General features: G+C 40.3%; 1 protein-coding gene across 1 annotated transcript in view; it reads right to left on the bottom strand.

Moving 5' to 3' along the window:
- Nucleotides 1-22,295, bottom strand: part of DPP6 (dipeptidyl peptidase like 6) — a 230,004-nt gene that overhangs the window by 190,629 nt on the left and 17,080 nt on the right. The window contains exons 2-3 of the mRNA XM_032234960.1: nt 10,014-10,128; nt 5,348-5,446 (exon numbers count right to left, since the gene is read on the bottom strand). Of these exons, the coding sequence (XP_032090851.1) occupies nt 5,348-5,446; nt 10,014-10,128 (214 nt within the window). The remainder of the gene's footprint in view (nt 1-5,347; nt 5,447-10,013; nt 10,129-22,295) is intronic.

Here is a 22,295-nt window from a genome sequence, read left to right as displayed (position 1 = left end):
CAATGCTTCAGCCACTTATGGTCTACCCTCTTCCCTTTAAATGTATATAAACACAATTAACTGATCTTTCAGAACTCAATCCATCTGTATTTAAGGGAATACCATTATGGTACTTTTTAAGATTATTTTCTTGAGTTCTCAAATAAGACTTCAAATCATAAATTCAGTGCTCACTTTAATGGATTCTCGTACTGATGTCCATTAACAAGGTTATCATGTAATGGATACACCAAAATTAATAAAAACAAAAGTGGTTTATAATAGCGCCCATCAAAATGGTGCACCATATTGCATTCCCAACTCTAAACTGCTTTGCTGATGACCTTAAAAGTCATCATTCTGTTTTGCTGTTTACCCGGCTGTAAAATGAGTATAATAACCACATTTGTCAGCCCCACAGGGGTTATGCAAGTCTTAATTAAGGCTACAGAATTGTTCTGATGACCTCGGATGAACATGGTGGCATTTAATTTATTTCTTTCGGCAAGATACCCATCTCTGTAATGCAAGATTCACAGACTGGAAAGAATGCTAAGTTATACAACTTCTGAGCTTTTATACCAAAAATAACTGAGAATCGAACACATCCTAATAGAAAGCAGCAGCAAAAGGCTAAGTCATTTGGCGCCGAAGCTGTCTGACATTTATGTTACAGCTCATCCAATGACAGCTCACTATAGATCTTTTTCAGTGCCAGATCAACCTTCAGTCTTTTCAACCTGTTAATGAGACACCCAGCTCGATTCTTTTCAGCCAAAAACAAGAATAAAAAACATACATCATATTCTTTACCTCTAGCATGCCTTAATGAAAAGGAAGCATTTGAGATGGAAACCAAGATGACAGAAGGAATAGATAGAACCGAGTATTTATCCATGGTCTCTTGAGTTTTGGTTTATAGCTTATAAAGATGTTTTCCTTTGCAAAAATAAAAAGGAACTATATTTGCTATTTTCCTTTCCATTGCTACGGAGGCTCCGATTTCCTACTCTTCCTGAAAGTAACCCCCTTACAGGCCCCAAAGGCTTAAATTGATAGGGAGCTGTCCAATAGGAGGGGTGCTGAACAAAGAAAATCTTAAACCAGTATCAAGCGTAGGCATCAACCGAGAATCTTTGTAGACGTTCTGGCAATTCCATTCTTACCAGAGTCTTGATCCAGTTTGTATGTGGACATTTATTTGCATTTCTGGCAGCCTTGTGTGCCAGAAGATCCAAGGCTTTAATTTATATATTCATTAGATTTTTATCCTGCCTTTATATTTTTTGGATTCTTTTCCTGCCTTTATTACTTATAAAAAAACCCAACATGATGAACATACATAATACATCGTCTCCTATTTCCCCCACAACAACCACCTATGAAGTGAGTTGGGCTGAGAGAGAGAGAGTGACAGGCCCAAGGTCACCGAATTGGTTTTCCTACCTCTGAGCCTCAAGGTTTTTAGGCCAGCACCTTTACCACAACTGGCTCTAGTTCTCTCTACTTCCACAGTCTCAAAGATGTACCATTCCCTCAAATTTAGACTAAAATAACAGAGTTGGAAGAGACCTTGGAGGTCGTCTAGTCCAACCCCCTGCTCAGACAGAAAACCCTACACCACTTCAGACCAATGGTTATCCAACTTCATCTTAAAAACCTCCAGTGTTGGAGCATTCACAACTTCTGGAGGCAAGCTGTTCCACTGATTAATTGTTCTAACCGTCAGGAAATTTCTCCTCAGTTCTAAGTTGCTTCTCTCCTTCATTAGTTTCCCCCCATTGCTTCTTGTTCTACCCTCAGGGGCTTTGGAGAATAGCTTGACTCCCTCTTCTTTGTGGCAACCCCTCAAATATTGGAACACTATCATGTTACCCCTAGTCCTTCTTTTCATTAAACTAGACATACCCAGTTCCTGCAACCATTCTTCATATGTTTTAGTCTCCAGTCCCCTAATCCTCTTTCTTGCTCTTCTCTGCACTCTTTCTAGAGTTTCCACATCTTTTTTACATCGTGGAGAACCAAAACTGAATTTAGTATTCCACGTGTGGCCTTACCAAGGCTTTATAAAGTGGTATTATATCTACTTTAAGAGCCGAGGTGGCGCAGTGGTTAGGGTGCAGTACTGCAGGCCACTTCAGCTGACTGTTATCTGCAGTTCAGCGGTTCTAATCTCACCGGCTCAAGGTTGACTCAGCCTTCCATCCTTCCGAGGTGGGTGAAATGAGGACCCAGACTGTTGGGGGCGATATGTTGACTCTGTAAACCGCTTAGAGAGGGCTGAAAGCCCTATGAAGCGGTATATAAGTCTAACTGCTATTGCTATTGCTATTGCTACTTCTATTCACTTTTACATGATCAAGACCAGTGGCAGCATCCCTAATATTCTAAGGAAAATTCATCTACTTCTTGAGAGGTCCTGACAGGCAGGGACTGTAATGGGGAATGATGGAAAGAAAAGTAGTTTGGTGAAGCCTTTTGAGAAGAAATATAGTTGGTAGATCCAGGAACCTTCTCATTGCCTGGTCATTTTAAACTATTCATTATTGCACCCAAGATCTTGGATAGTTACATGGTAATCTGCACACCACACAATTTGGTCCCAAAATAACCCAAAAGCTCAATACACTAAAAGAGATTGTGTCAGGCCTGCAGCCATCTTTTCTTTTGGGTCTTTGGCCTGCCACACTTCCTATTATTATGCTATGCATTTTCTATTGTGGGAAAATGGGAGGGGGGATTGTAGGTGTGAGATGTGATGTAGCCATAACAAAAGTCTTTCTAGACAGCCAAGGTCATCCTTTGTCCCTTCATCTCTGCACCTGACCGGAACTGGATGGGTGGAATCTGCCAGCATGGCAGTGGGAGATTGGACCATGCGATGGACTTGTGGGTGTGGGGGCAGGATCTTGAACTTTCAACTGGGTGGGGGAAACTGGGAAGCTTTCAGATTCGGGCTTTCCCAGATGTGCCAACATGGCTCTCTTAATAAATTGGAACTTTGAGCAACACTTTGCCTTGTACTCTGATTTACTTTTGGATGCTATTTGGAACCCTGACATTTTGATGTGAAATCCCTGCACTTACTAGGGGTCATGTCCATGGGATTTAAATATAAATAAACACAGATGCATGATGGACCTTCTAGTTGCTGCCTGTTGAAGTGAGGTCATGAAGTTTGCAGTCACCCAGGTACTGCTTCAAGTTATTTCCATACTCTGTCTAAGAAGAATGCCTGACTGTCCATTGTTAAGAATAGATCTAGCTATTTCAAGGATAGTATCTTTGTACTGAATTAATTGCGCTCTACAGATAGTCCTCAACTTACATGCATTTATTTAGTGACATTCAAAGCGACAACAGTACTGAAAAAAGTGACTTATGACTGGTCCTCACACTTACAACCTTTGCCACATCCCCGTGATCATGTGATGAAAATTCTGATTGGCAGCTGACATATGTTTATGATGGTTGCAGTGCCCAGAAAAGATTTATGCCAAAGTCATTGGGGAAGCCAGAACCAATTAACAACTGTAGTGATTCACTTAACAACTTTGGCAAAAGGTCATAAAGTGAAGCAAAACTTATTTAACAACTGCCTTGCTTAGCCACAGAAATTTTCATTTGTGGTCATAAGTTGAGGACTATCTGTGTACATATCCCTGTGGTGACGGGAACATCTGCTCACACTCCTCAGGCTTTATTATAAAATTGTAAGAGAGCAGCTGGTTTTAACAGTGCTTTCATTCTGCCTCATCTTGAGCCTTTACCGCTAAATAAACATTAAGCAATAGAATATATGAGTAACAAGATGTTACACTCCTAAGCGGGGAATATATCGGTGAAATTAAAAACATTTGGCACGCTTCCGATCTCAAGATTTTACAGCCATTTAGAAAAATAGGAATCAAATGTTCTATTCAGGCATCCCTTGGTGTTGATATGATGGGAGGCAGATTTTTTTATGTAATGTGCTGAATTATGTTTTTGTTAGCGGTTTGAACAGTGCAGGATTAACTCATGGAAAACATGGCGGGCCAGAGAGGGCTGGATTTTTTTTTTATGTTTGGTACAGAAATCTAGAATCTCAAGTCAGAGCAGATCTACAGACAGGGAAAGCAAAACTCAGAACGATGTCATCAAAGGGAAGAGGAGGGAGGGGAAAGGAGGAGGAGAAGGAAGAGGGAGGGGGAGGGAGGAGGAGAAAGAGGGAGGAGAACGGGCCGCACCATCCCCCCTTCTCACGTTCTAATGTAATGCAGGGCTGTCTTACGATTCCCCTTCCTCCCCCTCCTGCCGCTCTGCAACGATGTCCCACCTCCTCCTTGTTATGGCAAGCAGCCACATAACGATGTCCCAGAGCTAGTTTATTGTTTTTCTTTGAAATAAATATTCAAAAACATTATTGGTATCTATTTTTATTTTTGAAATTTACCGGTAGCTGCTGCATTTCCCACCCTAGGCTTATACTCGAGTCAATAACTTTTCCAGTTTTTTGTGGTAAAATTAGGTGCCTCGGCTTATATTCGGGCCGGCCTATACTCGAGTATATATGGTATGTCTCTCATTCTGTCTCAGTTTATCCACTTTGTGTCTCCTTTCTTCTTGTAAGGAATTCTAGGTACTTTTCTTGTTTTATCTTCACAACTATCTGTCCCGCAGTTCAAGCCCCAAAGCAACTCCACCCACAAATCAAAAGCAACTTCTGTATTTCCTAAAGTATGGGAGAAAAAATCTTCCTGGCATGCTAACGACCCTTACTTTGGTATGCGTTCCTCTGAGACCTACCCTGATTATAACATTCTTTTTGATAACAGATTAAAATCTTTTTATTTGCTTCGCCATTTTGCAATCAAACTGAGATAAAAAGCTTTTACACTTCTTAGATTCACTATACCAATGTTTTGTTGTTGTTGTTAGTCGCAAAGTCATGTCCGACCCATCACGACCCCATGGACAACATTCCTCCAGGCCTTCCTGTTCTCTACCATCCCCGGAGTTGATATTTAGCTTCTACTAATCCATGGAATATTTTCTTTTCAATGTATTACTCTAGAATACTTCCCTTTTTTTCTTTTTTATGGAGGCACAACTTATTTTTTGTTTAAAAAAATTAAAGTTTTCTACTTCGGCTCTTAGCAACATCTTATTTAAAAAGCCCAAAGGGATCCTTGTGCTTCATAATATCGCAAAGCTGTTGCCAGTTGTGGCATCACTATGCTCACTGGATAAAAAGATTTGACTCATACAGAATCTCTTTATAAAATTTTGCTCAGCTGAATAATACAATGAAACACTCCAGGCAAGAGAAGTGCTTGAAACAAATGGTGTAGGAATGGTTATTTTTATGCGTGGTTGCAAGACTTACCACTTATCCATTTAGCCTCTGGGTCATGAATTTTGAAATCTTCGCTGAATAGATCTTCCACTGTAATTTTCTTCTTCTGAGACTGGCTATTATCTTCAACTGTAAATCAAGAGGGGGGGAAATATCCATTATGATTAATTTGCAATTTACCTGCCCATTCAACAAATGAGACAAGTTATCCATTTTCCATCTGAATTAGCAATGTTGGATAGATGGACATGGGATTTGTTAGAATTCTTTATTGCATTACCATTGATCTAATAAGGAGAGATCTTTTCCATTTGCAACTTGGAATGTATGAAGCACAGCTGGGATAGCACTCATTAGCACAATATGAAAGGCTCAACTAAAACGTCAATGAAAGTGTTTTACCACCAAGCCAACACAAGGCAACTTTGCAACATCCCTTGTGAGACAATGGAGTGAAAATAGGGCAGAATGACTATAAGGAGCATCTGTGAAACTATGAAAATAAAATCAATAGTTTTGCACCAACTTGTAAAACTATTCTGCTTAAAACATGTGTCATATTTCCACAGGTTGGATCTGAATTAGTCTTAAAGCAATGATAACACAACCCTAGCTCTACAACTGTGTCAGAATATTCATGAACTGGCAGAAACATGGTAACAAGATAGTCAATGAATAGGCATGGTAACCAATGCCAATGAGGCTTATTTGAAAACAGAAACTTAGGTAAGAAGTCTGGGCGTGGCTTTCGGTATTAACCACTGAACTCTGAACTGAAACAATCTCTCCTCTCTACCACGTTGGAAGAATCTGTTGTTGGTATTGTACATTTATTCATCTGTTATTATGTATATAAAGAAGTTAACGAATCCTGCTGAATCAGTTATCTGTGTGTGCTTTCTGGATTTGATTTTTGCAACAAACTCTGACAAACTGTTTGGGAGTTGAGTCCTAGAACTGGACTTATTTTCTTGTTGGCTTGAGATGTTTTGCTGCCCATCCCGGCAACTTCCTCGGACCAAGCACGTTCGTTAGTGGAATCTTGAGTAGGCAAGAGAGCCATTGGAATTACCAACTCCTAAAATTCATAGGGGTATTTCTGCACCAACCTCAGGGTTTCTTCCCCAAAGTGTCTTGCAATATGTCAACGAAAATTCTCAGTCACTCAGGTAGAATTGTATTTTTAGAGCCCAGAATATCCAGATATCCTTCAGAAGAGACACTTCCCTGATTCATTGAACTATAAGAAGCAGAATGCACAGAACAATCAGATTTTCAAGTTTCGGTTTTATAGGCAATCTCAATTTTAGTCTTCCTGTGGAATTGATTTCTCGTCTGGTTTACCTGGTAGGCTGACAATATCACTAACATTAAAGCACCTAATTATTCCAGTGTAGGTAGACCTCCTATGTTGGAGCTCCAGTGTAGGTAGACCTCGCTTAAGGATTGCCTCCTTTAATAACCAAAGTTAGGACCACACTGCTAAAGAAACTTGTTTTTGTATTTACGACCGCCATAGTAACTCTGTGGTCATATATCAATATTTGGTTGTTTCACAGCCTGTGGGCATTTGTGACCAAGCCATGATTCTATGGTCACTGAACAACATTTGTGTGCTTCTCATTTAGCTTTTGACAAGCAGAGTCATTGGAGAAGCTGGTAGTAACATCATAAGCGGCAGTCATATGAGGTCTTGGTTAATGACCATGGCAAAAGTGAGGACATTAAGTGTCATGGTGTCATGATGTTTCCCTTAGTGATAGTTGTTGTTGTTAGTTGCAAAGTTGTGTCCGACCCATCACTACCCCATGGATAACTTTTCTCCAGGCCTCTGGAGTCCATTTACGTTCACACCGACTGCTTTAGTGACTCCATCCAGCCACCTTATTCTCTGTCATCCCGTTCTTCTTTTGCCTGCAATCGTTTCCAGCACGAGGCTCTTCTCCAGTGAGTCCTTCCTTCTCATTAGGTGGCCAAAGTATTTGATTATTGATAGTATTGCTTAGCAATGGAATTGTCGGTCTCAATCGTGACCACTAAGTAAGGATACCTGGGTTTGCAGATAATGAAACGTGGGTCCTTGAAATTGTTGTAGGAGATGAAGGCGATGTTAGTCTATCACTTGGTACATCACAGTCAAAGGATTTACTGTATGCTTGACCTCACTCTAAGCTTTATGTAAGCCCAATGTAAATACATACTGAAGAAAGAGCCAGCAATAGATCAGATCAGATGTTACATGTCTCTTCCATGGACATCCATCTAGTAGTACCAGCCTATAATTGGTTGTTAGAGTAACCTTAAGGAGATGGAGGACAAGCCCCTTTCAAGACAATGGTCAGCCAAAGGAAACTTGAGACTTACCTTCCATACGATACGATTTAATGAGGTAGTGGATCATCCGAAAAAAAATTCTACAGGTTCCTATATGCTGGTCAATAATTCATTTGTTGCTTGCCCTGTCAACTGTGGCCAATGAGCCAAGAGATTAGTGTAGAGATGGTGCTGCCTCATAGGACAGGTGTACAAAAATCTCTTGGTGCTCTGATGTCATGCCTTCATGGGCATAGCCCATTTGTAACTCCTCTGATACCACACCTTCATTTGCATAGGTGCAAAAGAAAACAACACCAACCCAAACCCTTGTGATGCTGTGATATATTTTGCACAGCCTTTTCGTTCTTTGCTGTGACGTCCTGCTTTGATTTGCATAGTCCTTCCATTCCCTTTGATTAGTGTGTGGCAATGGTTCTTAGAACTGAAACCTTAGCATGTAGTACAAACGGAAGCTTGTGTGCCTGTTAATGAAATGAAGCCGGCTTCATGGCTGAATCTTAAGTGGCTGGAGTACTTTGGGACTGCTGAAGTGAAAAGCCGTTTTCCTCTCCATTAATTGGCTCAAAGGAAACTGTTTATGGCATCTTTAAATAGGGATGCGTGTGGCCTGCATAACAAGTAAAAGTATAAATAATGGAAAAGATGCCCGGCGGCACAACTCTCCTTTAATCATTTGATACAAAAACCTGGTTTTTAAATATTTTGATTTTGGAAATGGCCCCCATTAATGTCAGTGAACTCCCAGGCATGGAAGTGCATTAAGGGTTGAGCGTTACTTCTAATATTGTCCTTTCAGATTGAGGAGAGACCTATAACTGAATCATTTAAGGCAGGGGTGTCAAACTTGACTTCATTGGTGGGCAGCTGGTTGTGTTTGACCTATCATAAGCCGTTGTTTTGGCAATACAACTGAATATATAGGTAATCCTTGGTTTACAATTAATCTTTAATGACTGTTGGAACTTATAAAAAGTCTCAAAAATAGGGCTTTATGGCCTGCAATGCACTTTCAGCCAACATCAGCCGCCCAGATCACTTATGATGAGATGGGTAGAAAATATATCTAATAAATAAACAAGGTATCCCCCTGCATATATGTGTTAGTCATTCCTGACTCTAGGGGGCGGTGCTCATCTGTGTTTCTAAACCGAAGAGCCAGCACTGTCCAAAGACTTCTCTGTGGTCATGTGACCAGCATGACTAAATGCCAAAGGCGCACGGAACAGTCATCTTCCCAATAGGAAAGGTGGTTCCTATTTTCCTACTTGCATTTTCACATGCTTTTGAACGGCTAGGTTGGAAGAAGCTGGGACAAGTAATGGGAGCTCACTCCGTTACGCGGCGCTAGGGATTCGAACCACTGAACTGCCAACCTCTCTGATCAACAAGCTCAGCGTCTTAGCCCATGAGCCACCGCTTCCCTAATAAATTAAAAATAAATATATAAAAGTTTAATAAATAAATAAAACGTAATAAATAAATGTAATAAACACGTAAAAATTGTGTTACCCTCCTGTAGTTACAGGATTGCATTTCAACTCGGCAAGAGGCTCACATTTACAGTTGGTTGCAATGCCTTGTAGCCAAATGAACACAATTTGTAATGTTTTTTTAACCAGTTTCTGGCAAAAAGAACCCCACCCATTCAAAGAATGGATCAGTTTAATGACTGTGTTATTTGCTAAGTGACCACTGCAAAAACAATTTTTGAAATTGGGGCTGGTCATATATGTGTGTCTTGACTCATGAACCCATTTGTGGTTATAAGGACCCAATTGTGGTTATAAGTGGAGAATTACCGTGTTTCCACAAAATAAGACCGGGTCTTATATTAATTTTTGCTCCAAAAGATGCATTAGGTCTTATTTTCTGGTTAGGTCTTATTTTTGGAGAAATACGATACTAAATGCATCCATCTGAATGACAGTCTTAACTGGGGCTTATTTTGGGGGTAGGGCTTATATTACGAGCATCCTGAAAAATCATGCTAGGGGTTGTTTTCCAGTTGGGTCTTAATTTTGGGGAAACAGGGTACCTCCGTGGGAAGATCAGTTGCTATCTCATTTGAGCAGCTTTTTTCATGCAGGATAAGGATACCTATGGTTCTTTGATATATGCACGTATACTTTTGATATTATTATTTTTTAAGAAAACCCAAATCCAACCTTTTATTGAAGATTATTAGGACTCAAAAGGACAGGGCTTAGAGATTATCATTGTAGGACTGATCTCTCAGCCTAGCGGAATAAAATCAGGCCTCTGCCTTTTTAAAATGCCTTTGGGAAGATTCTGAAATTAGAAGAACAACAACAACAACAACAACAACAGCAGCAACAAAGGCTATAGATTATATAAATACCTGGTGTCAGCAGGATAACAGAAGTGACAATCAAGGAGCAGATCACCAGAATCACAAGTAGAGCAATTGCAATTCCTTTCCAGTTTCTTTGCGGAGGATTACTTCCCACCAGCTCCTACAAGCCGCAAAAGGAGAAGAAACGATGAACAAACAGGAAGTGCAACAACCTAAAAATAAGGAGCAATAATAAGGTGAATTATTTTAACAGCCATAACTATTATAGCAGTGGCGGCGCAGTGGTTACAATACAATATTGCAGGCCAACTCTTCTCATTGTCAGGAGTTCGATTCTGACTGGCTCAAGGTTGACTCAGCCTTCCATCCTTCTGAGGTGGGTAAAACGAGACTCATATTATTGGAGAGTCAATAGGCTGACTCTGTAAACCACTTAGAGCAGGGGTAGTCAACCTTTTTATACCTACTGCCCACTTTTGTATCTCTGTTAGTACTAAAATTTTCTAACCGCCACCGGTTCCACAGTAATGGTGATTTATAAAGTAGGGAAGTAACTTTACTTTATAAAATTTATAAAGCAGAGTTACAGCAAATCCCTACCGCCCACCATGAAAGCTTGAACGCCCACAAGTGGGCAGTAGGGACCAGGTTGACTACCACTGGCTTAGAGAGAGCTGTGAAGCGGTGTATAAGTCTAAGTGCTATTGCTATTGCTATTAAATCATCTATACTTTGAAGAGACACAGTTTCCATAGTCCCATGATAGCAGCAAGGATAATATCCGCAAAATATTGGAAAAACGAGAACACCCCACCAGAAGAGGATATAATTTGGAAAATCTTAGATTGTGCCAAAATAGACATACTGACTCTAAAAATAAAAGATAAAGAGGACACAGAGCATTAATTAATATGGAATAGATTTTACGCAATTTTAAAGACAAGAGGTAGAAATCAGACGAAGAAAAATCATTTCTATGTGTGAATTAATTATTAAGGTGATTCATAATTATAAATACACCAATACAATCAACAAGTATAGTTGTATAAGTATAGGAATATAAATAAGTCAATACAAAAAGAAATTCATAGTTATAAATACACCAATACAATCAATGAGTATAGCTCTATAAGTATAGAAGTATAAATAAGCCAATATAAACAGAAATTTAGATAAAATACTGTTATATTATCGGTGTGTGTGTGTGTGTGTGTGTGTGTGTGTAACACATTTTTGCTGATAAAGAAATTAAGGGAGACTAGTATAGATGTATTTCAAGCTTTTTAGCTCTCATCAGCTAGCCATATCCTTGCTGGGATTCGAACGTGGGCTGCTTACATGTTAGGCAATTGTATTAACCTCTAAGCCACAAGTTCTCCTCCCTTATCAGATGAGCCAGGGGAGTGATTAAGTGTTTTTTCATCTGTCAAAGCACCTGGTGTGCCCTAATATGAGAGGGAGTATACTGAGTGCATGCATGCGCGCACACACACATGTTTCTGTAAATGATATACCTTGTCAATGGGCTGTATTCAAAATATTTATGAATAAAATAATAAAACTTGGGGGGGGGGAGAGAGCCCTATGAAGCGGTGTATAAGTCTAAGTGATATTGCTAGTGCTATTGCATCATCTATACTTTGAAGAGACACAGTTTCCAAAAGCTTCTTCAGTAAGGAGGAATATCTTCATCTAAGTTAATTGGCTGGAGTGAACAAATAGCTCTCCACTTATAACCATTCATTTAGTCACATTCAAAGTTACCATAGTGCTGAAAAAAGTGACTTATGAACAGTTTTCACCTTTGCAGAATTCCCACATGGTCAAAATTCGAGCATTTGGCAACCAGCATGTGTTTACGACTGTGGCACTGTCCCGGGGGGTCCTGTGATTACCATTTGTAACCTTCCCAGCTGGTTTGCGATGAGTGACGTCAATTGGGAAACTGTATTGGCTTAAGGACCATGTGAATCACTTAATGACCACAGCGATTCATGTAATGAGCACAGTAAAAAAGAATTGTAAAATCAGGCTAGGCACATGGTGGCACTCTTAATTGACTGTATTGCCTAGCAATTGAAATTCTGGCCCCAACTGTACCCATAAGTGAAGGGCTACTTGTAATAGAACATAGCTAAGCCAAAAGAGGATTCTGTAGAGATTCTCAGTCATCCAGGCCATGGTTGTCTCAAAGGTGCTTTTTCAGTGGCCTCTTGAAAAAGGATCTTGGGGACAAGCATGACCTGGATGACTGAGAATCTTTACAGACTTTTAGCAATACAATTTGGGATGGACACCCTTGGAATGGTGTGGGAGTAGGAATGGGTTTCCCAGAGGAAAAACTGCACCACTCAGGTGACCCTGAGAACACAGATAAACCTCCAAGGGCTTCAACCACCCTCTAAAAAGATGCAGATGGGCCAGTTGCCTACAAGGAATATAAATCCTTCCATTCCCCACTGTCCTGTCAGAGCTGAAGAAGCTTCTTGGGTGAGAAGTGAAATGTCTTCAAAAGAAAAAAAAACAAGGAAGTCCAGTTGCCTCCTGAAAAAGCATCTTTGGGACAAGAAAAGAGGATATCCACCAGTGGTGGGTTTCAAATATTTTTAGAACCTCTTCTGTAGGTGTGGCCTGCTTTGTGGGAGTGACTTGCCAGCCATGTGACTTGGCAGGTGTGGCTTGCCAGCCATGTGACCAAGTGGGAGTGGCTTGGCAGTCATGTGACTGGGTGGGAGTAGTCAACTTGTAAAATGTGGTGAAACTCACTTAACAACGCTCTTGCTTAGCAACCAAAATGTTGGCTCAGAAACTCTGGCATTTGAAGCATGCAAGTCTTAAAGCTGTCAAGTTACAAGACCCTTGTACCCCTAAACCTTTAGAAAAAAAAAAACCCAGGGGAGTTCAAACTTGACAGCTTTAAGAATTGTGGACTTCAACTCCCAGAATTCCTCCTCCAGTCATGTTGGCTCAGGGACTCTGGCATTGAAGTGTGCAAGTCTTAAAGCTGTCAAGTTGCAAGATCCTTGCATCCCTAACCCTTTAGAAAAAAAATCTCAGGGATGTTCAAACTTGACAGCTTTAAGATTTTAAGGTTTAGATATGATTCTTAGAGGTGGGCGGAGCAATTGGTGAGCCAGCCAATCAGTGAATGGTGGGCGGGGCAAGCGTGGTGTGGACGAGCGGGGGGAAGGGAGCTGGAACCTGTTCTAAACGGCACAGTAGATTTGTGGAACTTCTTCTATAGAATAGGTTACAACTGGCAGGAACCCACCCCTGATATGCACACACAAAAAAGATCCAAGGAAAGGGAAGGGAAGAAAGAACAAAATTATTCCAGAAAGAAGAGATGGAAAAAATAAGTAAAAGACACCTGAATTTGCTTATCCTTCCAAGCAGCAGTCAGTTTGATATATGATTATGTATTTGTTTACTGCAGTTTATATGCTGCTCTAAGTCTAACAGGGCACCAGAGAATCCTTCTTCTTGTAGATAACTGTTAGCTCATGTCCAGCTCCTGACAGCCTGTTTATTCCCATGCATAAACAGAGATACAGAGAAGCTATAAATAATGCCAGGGAGTTGGAATAAACAGATAGGTTTGTGCTTATTTATATAAGCTTAGGATCACTTGCAAAGCTCTGACTTCCATTTCAGTTATAGACAACTGTTTTGTCACTTGAATAACTGTAACCATCACCAAAGACTTAAAAAAATCATTTAACAGCTCGTTTATGGGAAACTAAATCTATCAGAAGATATGGAATACCAAAATCTAGTGTGCATATCCCTGTCTCTTCATTGCTGAAGAAAAAAAAAAGCATTGCTTTTCTCTTACGTTTTTCTAGGTGTGATCCTATCAATCTATTACTTGCCATTCACAGTAAGGAATTCACAGTAAAGCATTCCCATTCCTGGGAATGTGTAAAACTTCCAAATGGAGTAGATTTAAAAAGCAAATTGAACTAACCCTAATATAACTCTTGCCTTTCATTTGCAGCATAAATATATCAGGAGCTTGTGAAAATCATATTTTAAGTTTGATGTTATTATTCAAAAAGTATGCATCATAAGAAACGTTTGCTGCGGATTTCAAATCTATTATAAAATATAAACCCACATTTTATACTTATCGATAAATTTGGGCTCAGAATGGTAAATTATACAAGCAGAGTGGGCAAGTATCCAGAATATGTTCAGAGAAACAAGTATAACATTTTAAAGCAAATGCAAAACATAAATCAATGTATCTTTTCCCTTCTCTCAAAGATTATATAAAAGAGTCATTTTTTCAGGAAGTATTGATATTTTAGTTCTTTAATAGGTAGTGTGCAAACAACCCAGCATGGCTGCTGCGAATTCTGAGATTTGTAGTATTAAAGTTGCCACAGTTGGCCATCCCTGCTCTAGGCCATTCCCTCTGCTCTCCACAAGAAGCTACTTTCACCAGGATAGCAGGCAAAGGAAACCAGCTTGAACATGATTTATAGATTATCCTGGCACAGGTCCAGAAAAGGTGAAATGATCAGTTCCATATGTGGAAGGCGTAGACATTTTGGTGAGATACTAACAGTACAGTAAGGAGCCCCAGACCACTCCTGAGTGAAGGAGTGGAACATCTGCCAGTTTGAACTGAGGTAATGGAATGTGAAGCAACTGGCAGTCAGAACAGAGTTTTTTTCAAGTGGGGAGGGGGAGTAGAACTTCTTAGCATCAGAGTGTGTTAATTACTGTATAAGAAATACTAATGATTTGATGGTCATTTCAAAAAATCCTTTCTTAGCGAGCGCCTAGAAGCGAAGAGGAACATACATGTCAAATTTCAAGTTTATAGGCTTTACGGTTCTGGAGATTTCATGATGAGTGAGTGGTATTTGGCAGACAGACAGATAGATAGATAGATAGATAGATAGATAGATAGATAGATAGATAGATAGATAGAATGAATCCAATTCTGTGTTCTACATTTTAGGAAGCATATTAACAAACTGTTGTATGTTCAAGAAGTGTAAGACATCTAGAAGAAAAACAATTCTGATGGTTGTAACCACTGCCACAACCACTGGCATGTGAAAGAATGATCTGTAGAATGATCTTCAAGCATGTAAAAGGCCATCATGGAGAAGAGAGGCTGACTTGTTCCAGAAAACAAGAAACGAAACAATGTGCTAACATTATAAAGAACGTGATTTTGGTTGAACATTCAAAATAAATTTGTAGTTCCACAAAGGAACAAATTGATGTGGTTGTTCGATAGACATACCTTCAACTAACTCAGCAATGCTTTTTTTCTATTTCTAGCTTGCTACTTCCTTGCCAGCCTCCGCTAATCAATATGGACATATCTGGGGTAGGTTATTACTGTGCAAATACAAGGAAGAGGAATGGCCTTTAACTAACCAATTTAATTACTTACAACCTGAAGAAGGCCAAGCACACGAAAGCAATCTATGGATTCTAGTTTAGAAGAAGCTACCTTATTTAATATTGATGAGACTTTCTTCTAAACGGAACCCAACAAATTAGCTACAGCCATAGCTATTCTTGACCAAATCTTAGCCAGTCTACAGGAGAAGCTGCAGGAGTTTTGGGTAATTACAAAGGATCAAACTTAATTGTCTTTGCAAATAAATCAAAGATGCTTTAAAACTTGGGGCATAGCCTTCTTATTACCTTTGTGGCTGGTTTCACTTTCTCTTGATTGCATAACCACCTCAGATTAACTAGTATTAAGATTGAGTACAGGACTGTTCCATTTTTAAGTAGGAATATACATCAACACTTTTATTCTTTGTATTTCCTTGGAAAATATTATTTTAGCCACACGGAAAGCTAAGCTGCACTAGCTGTCTATCTGTAGGCAACCTATTTCCTGTAATTTGAATATTGAGATGGTTATAACCTAGAGGTTATCTAGTGGTGGTTATAACCTAGAGGTTATAACTAGAGGTATTTTCCTGGGCTCCAAGATCACCGCAGATGGGGACTGCAGACAAGAAATTAAAAGACTCTTGCTCTTGGGGAGGAAAGCTATGGGAAATCTAGACAGCATGCTAAAAAGCAGAGACATCACCCTGCCAACAAAAGTGCATATAGTCAAGGCTATGGTTTTCCCAGTTGAAATGTATGGCTGTGAAAGTTGGACGATAAGAAAAGCTGAGTGCCAAAGATTGGAGGCCTTTGAACTATGGTGCTGGAGAAGACTTCTGTGAGTCCCTTGGACTGCAAGGTCCTAGAGGAGATCAACCCTGACTGCTCTTTAGAAGGCCAGATCCTGAAGAGGAAACTCAAAGACTTTGGCCACCTAATGAGAAGGAAGGACTCACTGGAGAAGAGCCTCATGCTGGGAAAGACTGAGAGCAAAAGAAGAAGTGGATGACAGAGAATGAAGTGGCTGGATGGAGTCACTAAAGCAGTCGGCGTGAGCTTGAATGGACTCCAGAGGATGGTAGGGAACAGGAAGGCCTGGAGGAACCTTGTCCATGTGGTTGCGATGGATCAGACACGACTTTGCAACTAACAACAACAAAAAACCTAGCCCTCAAAAGCTATCATTTCCTAAATGTGAAAATGATGAATAAGCATGAAATACATGGAGCCTGGAAACCATCCAGGTCAAGAGGCTGTAAGATAATTACGGGCATTTTTTCCCCCCAATCTCTCTCTCTCTCTCTAAAAAAAAAATGAAACTGCTTTTGAATCAGCCATAGAATGACACTTTAGATTTTCCAACTGCAGCTTCGCTTTGGCCTCGAAATCATCTCGTAAATAAGGACGCTTTTCAAAATCATCTATCACTTATCCATAATCTCTCTCTCTTCACTCTGTAGATATTTAAGAAGAGGCCTGGTGCTCTCCATGAAGCATTAGAGTAGTTTGGAAATCAATAATTCTCAGAGTTAATATCTCTCAATAGCTCACAGTAGATGTATGTGTTGCTCATCAAAAATAAATGTTGGGAGAGAATGCAACTATAATCTTCTTATTTCAGTATCTGCAACTTTAGTAAATTTGCAGAAATGAATCCCCACCACCACTACTACAACCAGATGTTATAATTTAAGTTACATCTCCACCAGAAGAAAAAAACAGAATTCATCCACAACATAGTGTAAAGACTGCAACAGTCACTACGTACAAGCAGAAGACTAACAGAACACATCCATCCTAGCACTCAAAAAAAAAGACACCACCTCATAATGAAAACTCTTTAATTTCCCTGCCTAAGGACAAACCTAACCATAGTTTCAACTGGGAAATTGTGAGCACCTTTGACCAAGCCGAGACCAAAAACACTAGAGAATTTCTAGAAGGCCGGAACTTTGACAAGTTGGCTGATAGACACTTAGACTTAAACAAAAGAGATAATCAAGAAGCCAAGCCAAAAGAAACTGTAGGAAGTTAAAACCCACCTCGCTGCTAGAAAACTGAAATATCCTGGAAAATATCAAGAAGGCAGAATATTATATTTCCCTGGATGTGAAAAGGGAGAAACATGTTTTTAAAGACAGAGTAGCTCCCTGCAGCTTCCTGCCCACCCCCTTGTCAATGAGTCATTAAAGCCTGAGCTAGTCTACTTTACATAATAAAGGCAGGATTAGCCTTCTACAGAAACTCACCACATGGCGTCTGGAAACTCAAACTTGGTCTCAAAACACAGCCTAAAGAGTTGCATGGCCCCATGTGAGTCTGACAACCAATCAGAATATGTTTCTTACACAGTTACAGGAAACAGAGAGGTGGGGCTGAACAGAGTATCAAAAACCCAGCAAGCCCCTTCTTCTCTCTCTTTTTTCTTTAGCCAACATCTGGAAGCATGTGATTCCCCCCTTTTCTGTTCAGGAGCTCAAGCCATGTGATCCTGTCCACCATAAAACCATCTTTCCAAGCAGCCTCCATGTTTCCAGTGTCTTTTTCCCCACTTGGAACTGAACCCAGATGGACTTTTCTTCCAACAAGACAATCAACAAGCCAAGCCAAAAAGGAAACAAAAAGACCAAAACATCTTCCCATCAGCAATCAATACCCAGATGAACAGAGATTAACACCAAGGTTAAACTCAGACCAACGAACAAGAAGTAAACAATACCTCAATCAAAGAAGCTAACAGTAAACAGCCCAACCAAAAAACCTCCAAGACCATTCCCGTCAACACTGACAGGGCAGGCATTTGGATATAAATTGAGAGCAAACCACACTCCCTGTTAGCACCGATGATATTACCTGGTTTGAGTAATGAAATGTCTGCAAGAAAGCAGCCAAGCTCAGAGAGCACCAAGGACTTTCCATTTCAACCCTGAGCTACAAATATTTTTCTTTATCGGTAACTTGCACTTCATCTGTCAAATTTAGAAGTTGTCTTACAACTGTATGATGAAGATCTCTTAACCACTGAGGGAAACTCAGTGCCTCTCTCCTAAAAGTTTTTTTGCATTTACTCCCCCATGCCATCACTCTTCCAAACAACTAATTGCCACAACACTGTCAAACTACCTAATAATAGGACTGCAGTACTGTTATTCTTCTCATCTTTCCTATCGCCCATTTGCTTATCTGCTTATGACTATAACTTTGTTGCTTGTATTTTAGGACTTGTATTAATTGTTTTGTTTAGAATCCTAATATGATTTATGTTGACTGCTTACTTACTATCCTAAGTCTATCACTAGGTGCTGTATCTTATGATATCTGGTGAATGTATCTTATGATGATTATGATCATGATTTATCACTTTTTGTTTGTATGTATACTGAGAGCTTATACACCGGAGACAAATTCCTTGTGTGTCCAATTACACTTGGCCAATAAAGAATTCTATTCTATTCTGTTCTATTCTATTCTACTACTGCAACGTGCTCTACATGGGGCAGCCCTTGAAGAGTATTCGGAGACTTCAGCTTGTCCAGAATGCAGCCGCGCGAGCGATCGTGGGTGTACCTCGGTTCACCCATGTAACACCTATCCTCTGTGAGCTGCACTGGCTGCCTATTGGTCTCCAGATACGCTTCAAGGCGCTAGTCGTCACTTATAAAGCCCTTCATGGTATTGGACCTGGGTACTTGAGAGACCGCCCGCTGCCAATTACCTCCAACAGTCCTATTAGATCCCACAGATTAGGCTTCCTCCGAATTCCATCCGCCGGCCAGTGTCGACTGGCGACCACTCGGAGGAGAGCCTTCTCTGTGGCTGCTCCGACCCTCTGGAACGAACTCCCCGTGGAGATTCGGACCCTCACCACCCTCCAGGCCTTCCGCAAAGCTCTTAAAACCTGGCTGTTCCGACAGGCCTGGGGCTAAAGAGCTGTTGCCCTCGTCTTGAATGGTATGACTGTTGTGTGTTTTAAATTATGTATTGTTATGCTTTGTTTTTTTTTAAAAAAAAATTGTCTGTATTCCCCTTCCCTGGTTTGAGTTGTGAGCCGCCCTGAGTCCCCTTCGGGGGAAAAGGGCGGCATATAAATGTAATAAATTGAATTGAATTGAATATTCTATTCTATTCTATTCCATTCTATTCTACTCCAATCCCTATTCTATTCAATTCCATTCCATTCCATTCCATATAAACCTTTTCTAGAACCTTAATGCTTTAATGTTCTTCCTTCAGCAATTTTCGAAAGCAAATTCCAAAAAATTCCAGTGTTACAAAAGCTCCGCTCACTATGTATTAGTTAGAACTGAATCAGATAGGAACATGTTTTTTAGATTGGGTCACCTATTTTTAAAACAACTCCCTGATCAAAGTGAGCTCACTTAAATTGAGAGAAATCCTAAAACCATCAACTTCCTGGCAAAGTACAGAGATACCTTATGAGAAGGCCAACCATCATCAGGCAGAATGACTGTCTTTAAGAAGATGTTGGACAACCAGGCCTTCAGGTGGAAAATAGATTGAGTCAGAGGTGGTATTCTGCCATTTTGCACTGGTTTGGGTGAACTGGTAGTGGTGGTGGCGGGAGGCTCCACCCACCCACCCATCATCATGGACTTTCTGCGCATGCCCATATGTACACGCTCTCGCCACCGAATGGGTAGTGAAGATAATAGGATACCATTATTGGCTTGAGTCCTTCCTCTCTGTGGCAGCCTCTCAAATACTAGAGCACTAGTATCACATTACCCTTGATCCTTCTCTTCACTAGACTAGCCAGTTCCTGCAACTGTTCTTCATATGTTTTAGCCTCCACTCCCCTAATCATCTTTGTTGCTCTTCTCTGCATTTTTGTAGCATCTCAATAACTGTTTTTTATCGTCTGGTGAGCAAAACTGGTTGCAGTATTCTAGATGTGGTCTTACTAAGGCTTTATAGAGTGATATTAGTACCTCCCTTGATCTTGATTGTATTCCTCTGTCATTTAAAATTCATTTAATGACCCATGGCAAAAAAAGGTTGTAAAATCAGATGGAGTCATATGGTGGCCCACTTAATGGCCACTACAACTTACCATCCTAATTCTGGGCTCAATTACGGTCATAAGTCAAAGACTGTCAGTAACTCATATCTTTTTGACAAAGGCATCCTGGATGCCTGTGACACTGTTGTAGCTTCAAATCATAGTGGTGACTGTTTATTCCATTTCAGCTACAAACATTTTTACTCGCAATGGCAGATGGCTATAATATAATACAATACAATACAATAGCAGAGTTGGAAGGGACCTTGGAGGTCTTCTAGTCCAACCCCCTGCCTAGGCAGGAAACCTATACTGTTTCAGACAAATGGCTATCCAACATCTTCTTAAAGACTTCCAGTGTTGGGGCATTCATACTTGCAATTCAGAGCTGGGTTGCTCCCAGTTCGGCCAAACCAGTAGTGAAATTCAGGCCTGGGTCGCAGAACAGGCAGCAACCCAGACCTGCCACACCCTGAAGTGGTTCCCTTCCCGCCGCTGGGCTGCCGCCATTTTGGATTTTAGTGACTGTGCGCGCGCAGTTCATTGTAAATTGTTCTGTGCATGAGCAAAGAGTTGCAAAGTGGTAGTAAAACCGGCAGCAACCCATCCCTGTTGCAATTCCAAATATAAATGTCTACATTTTAGAAATTTTATTAATGACATGGTGCCCTGCTTCTCAAATCAATTTTTTAAAAATAAAAATAAAAGAAAAGGTTTATACACAGAGGTTTTATGCAGAAATCACCAACTCCAGAAGCTATACAGCAGCCTATATAGCAGTGATGGCTAACCTTTTTACCATCACATGCCAAAAATGGGGGGGGGAGCTTGTGAGTGGATATGCCCACACCCATAATTCTATGCGTGTGACGCCCCCTGTGCATGCAAGCATGACCCCACCACCCACGCATGTGCGTGAGACCCCCACCCTCCACCCACTTTTGCCGTGCAATGGAACTGTTTTTTGCCCTCTCCAAGCTCCAGAGGCTTTCTCCAGCATGTGCGTTGGAGCTGACAGGGCAATGCCTCACATGCCCTAACCAATGGCTCCACGTGCCACCTGTGGCACGCATGCCATAGATTCGCCATCACGGCTATATAGAGATGGGACTTATTGGAATAATGTAAGAATCAGGCATGCCTAAGGTCTATGTCTTTTATTCTTTAAGTTTAATAAAATCAAATCAATCAAATTTAAGGCCTCCAAATTGCCTGCCAGCACAGAAATGTTACTTCTCACTTGGATAGAAGAAAGTCATTGCTATTTTTATCTATTTATTTAGAGCCATCATTATGCTGGCAGGTGGCTATTAAATGCTGAGGATGTCTGTCAGAACTTGGGCATATTTGCCCAAATTTTGCAAGGACAAATAATGGCTTGGAGAGTGCTTTGCACATGGAATTGATTATAAATATCTGAACTAAGGTTATAGTTGGGAAGGACTTCACTCACAAGGAGCAGAATCTCCAATACAATTCTTGTTTTATTGATTGCATATAATATTCTAATTTTCTGAGATGGTGGATTTGGGGTTTTCATGAGCTGTACGCCATAATCTTCACGATTATGACAAATCACAGCTTGAACTATCTTGCTTTGCATGTAATGTGTCTGTCTCATATATTAGTTTCACCTTTTAAGTTGCATTAGTGAAATAAATGAACTTTTGCATGATATTCTAATTTTTCAAGTTTCACGTGTATGTCAGTGGAATGACTTACCTCCAGACATTGTGAGTGCTTCATCACTGGAGGTTTTAAAGAAGAGAATGGACAATCACTCGTCTGAAATGATCTCCTGCTTGAGCAGGGAGTTGGGCTAGAAGACCTCCAAGGTCCTTCCAATTTTATTATTCTATTGTTACATACATTAATTAAAGAAAAAACTGAAACATTAGATACAATTTAGATCAGAAATTTTCTTAATGGGGTTGATGCAG

The sequence above is a fragment of the Thamnophis elegans genome, chromosome Z (assembly GCF_009769535.1).
Source record: "Thamnophis elegans isolate rThaEle1 chromosome Z, rThaEle1.pri, whole genome shotgun sequence".
Classification (NCBI taxonomy): Eukaryota; Metazoa; Chordata; class Lepidosauria; order Squamata; family Colubridae; genus Thamnophis; species Thamnophis elegans.
Note: the sequence above shows the minus strand (reverse complement) of the source record. Positions and strands in the feature narration are given on the sequence as shown.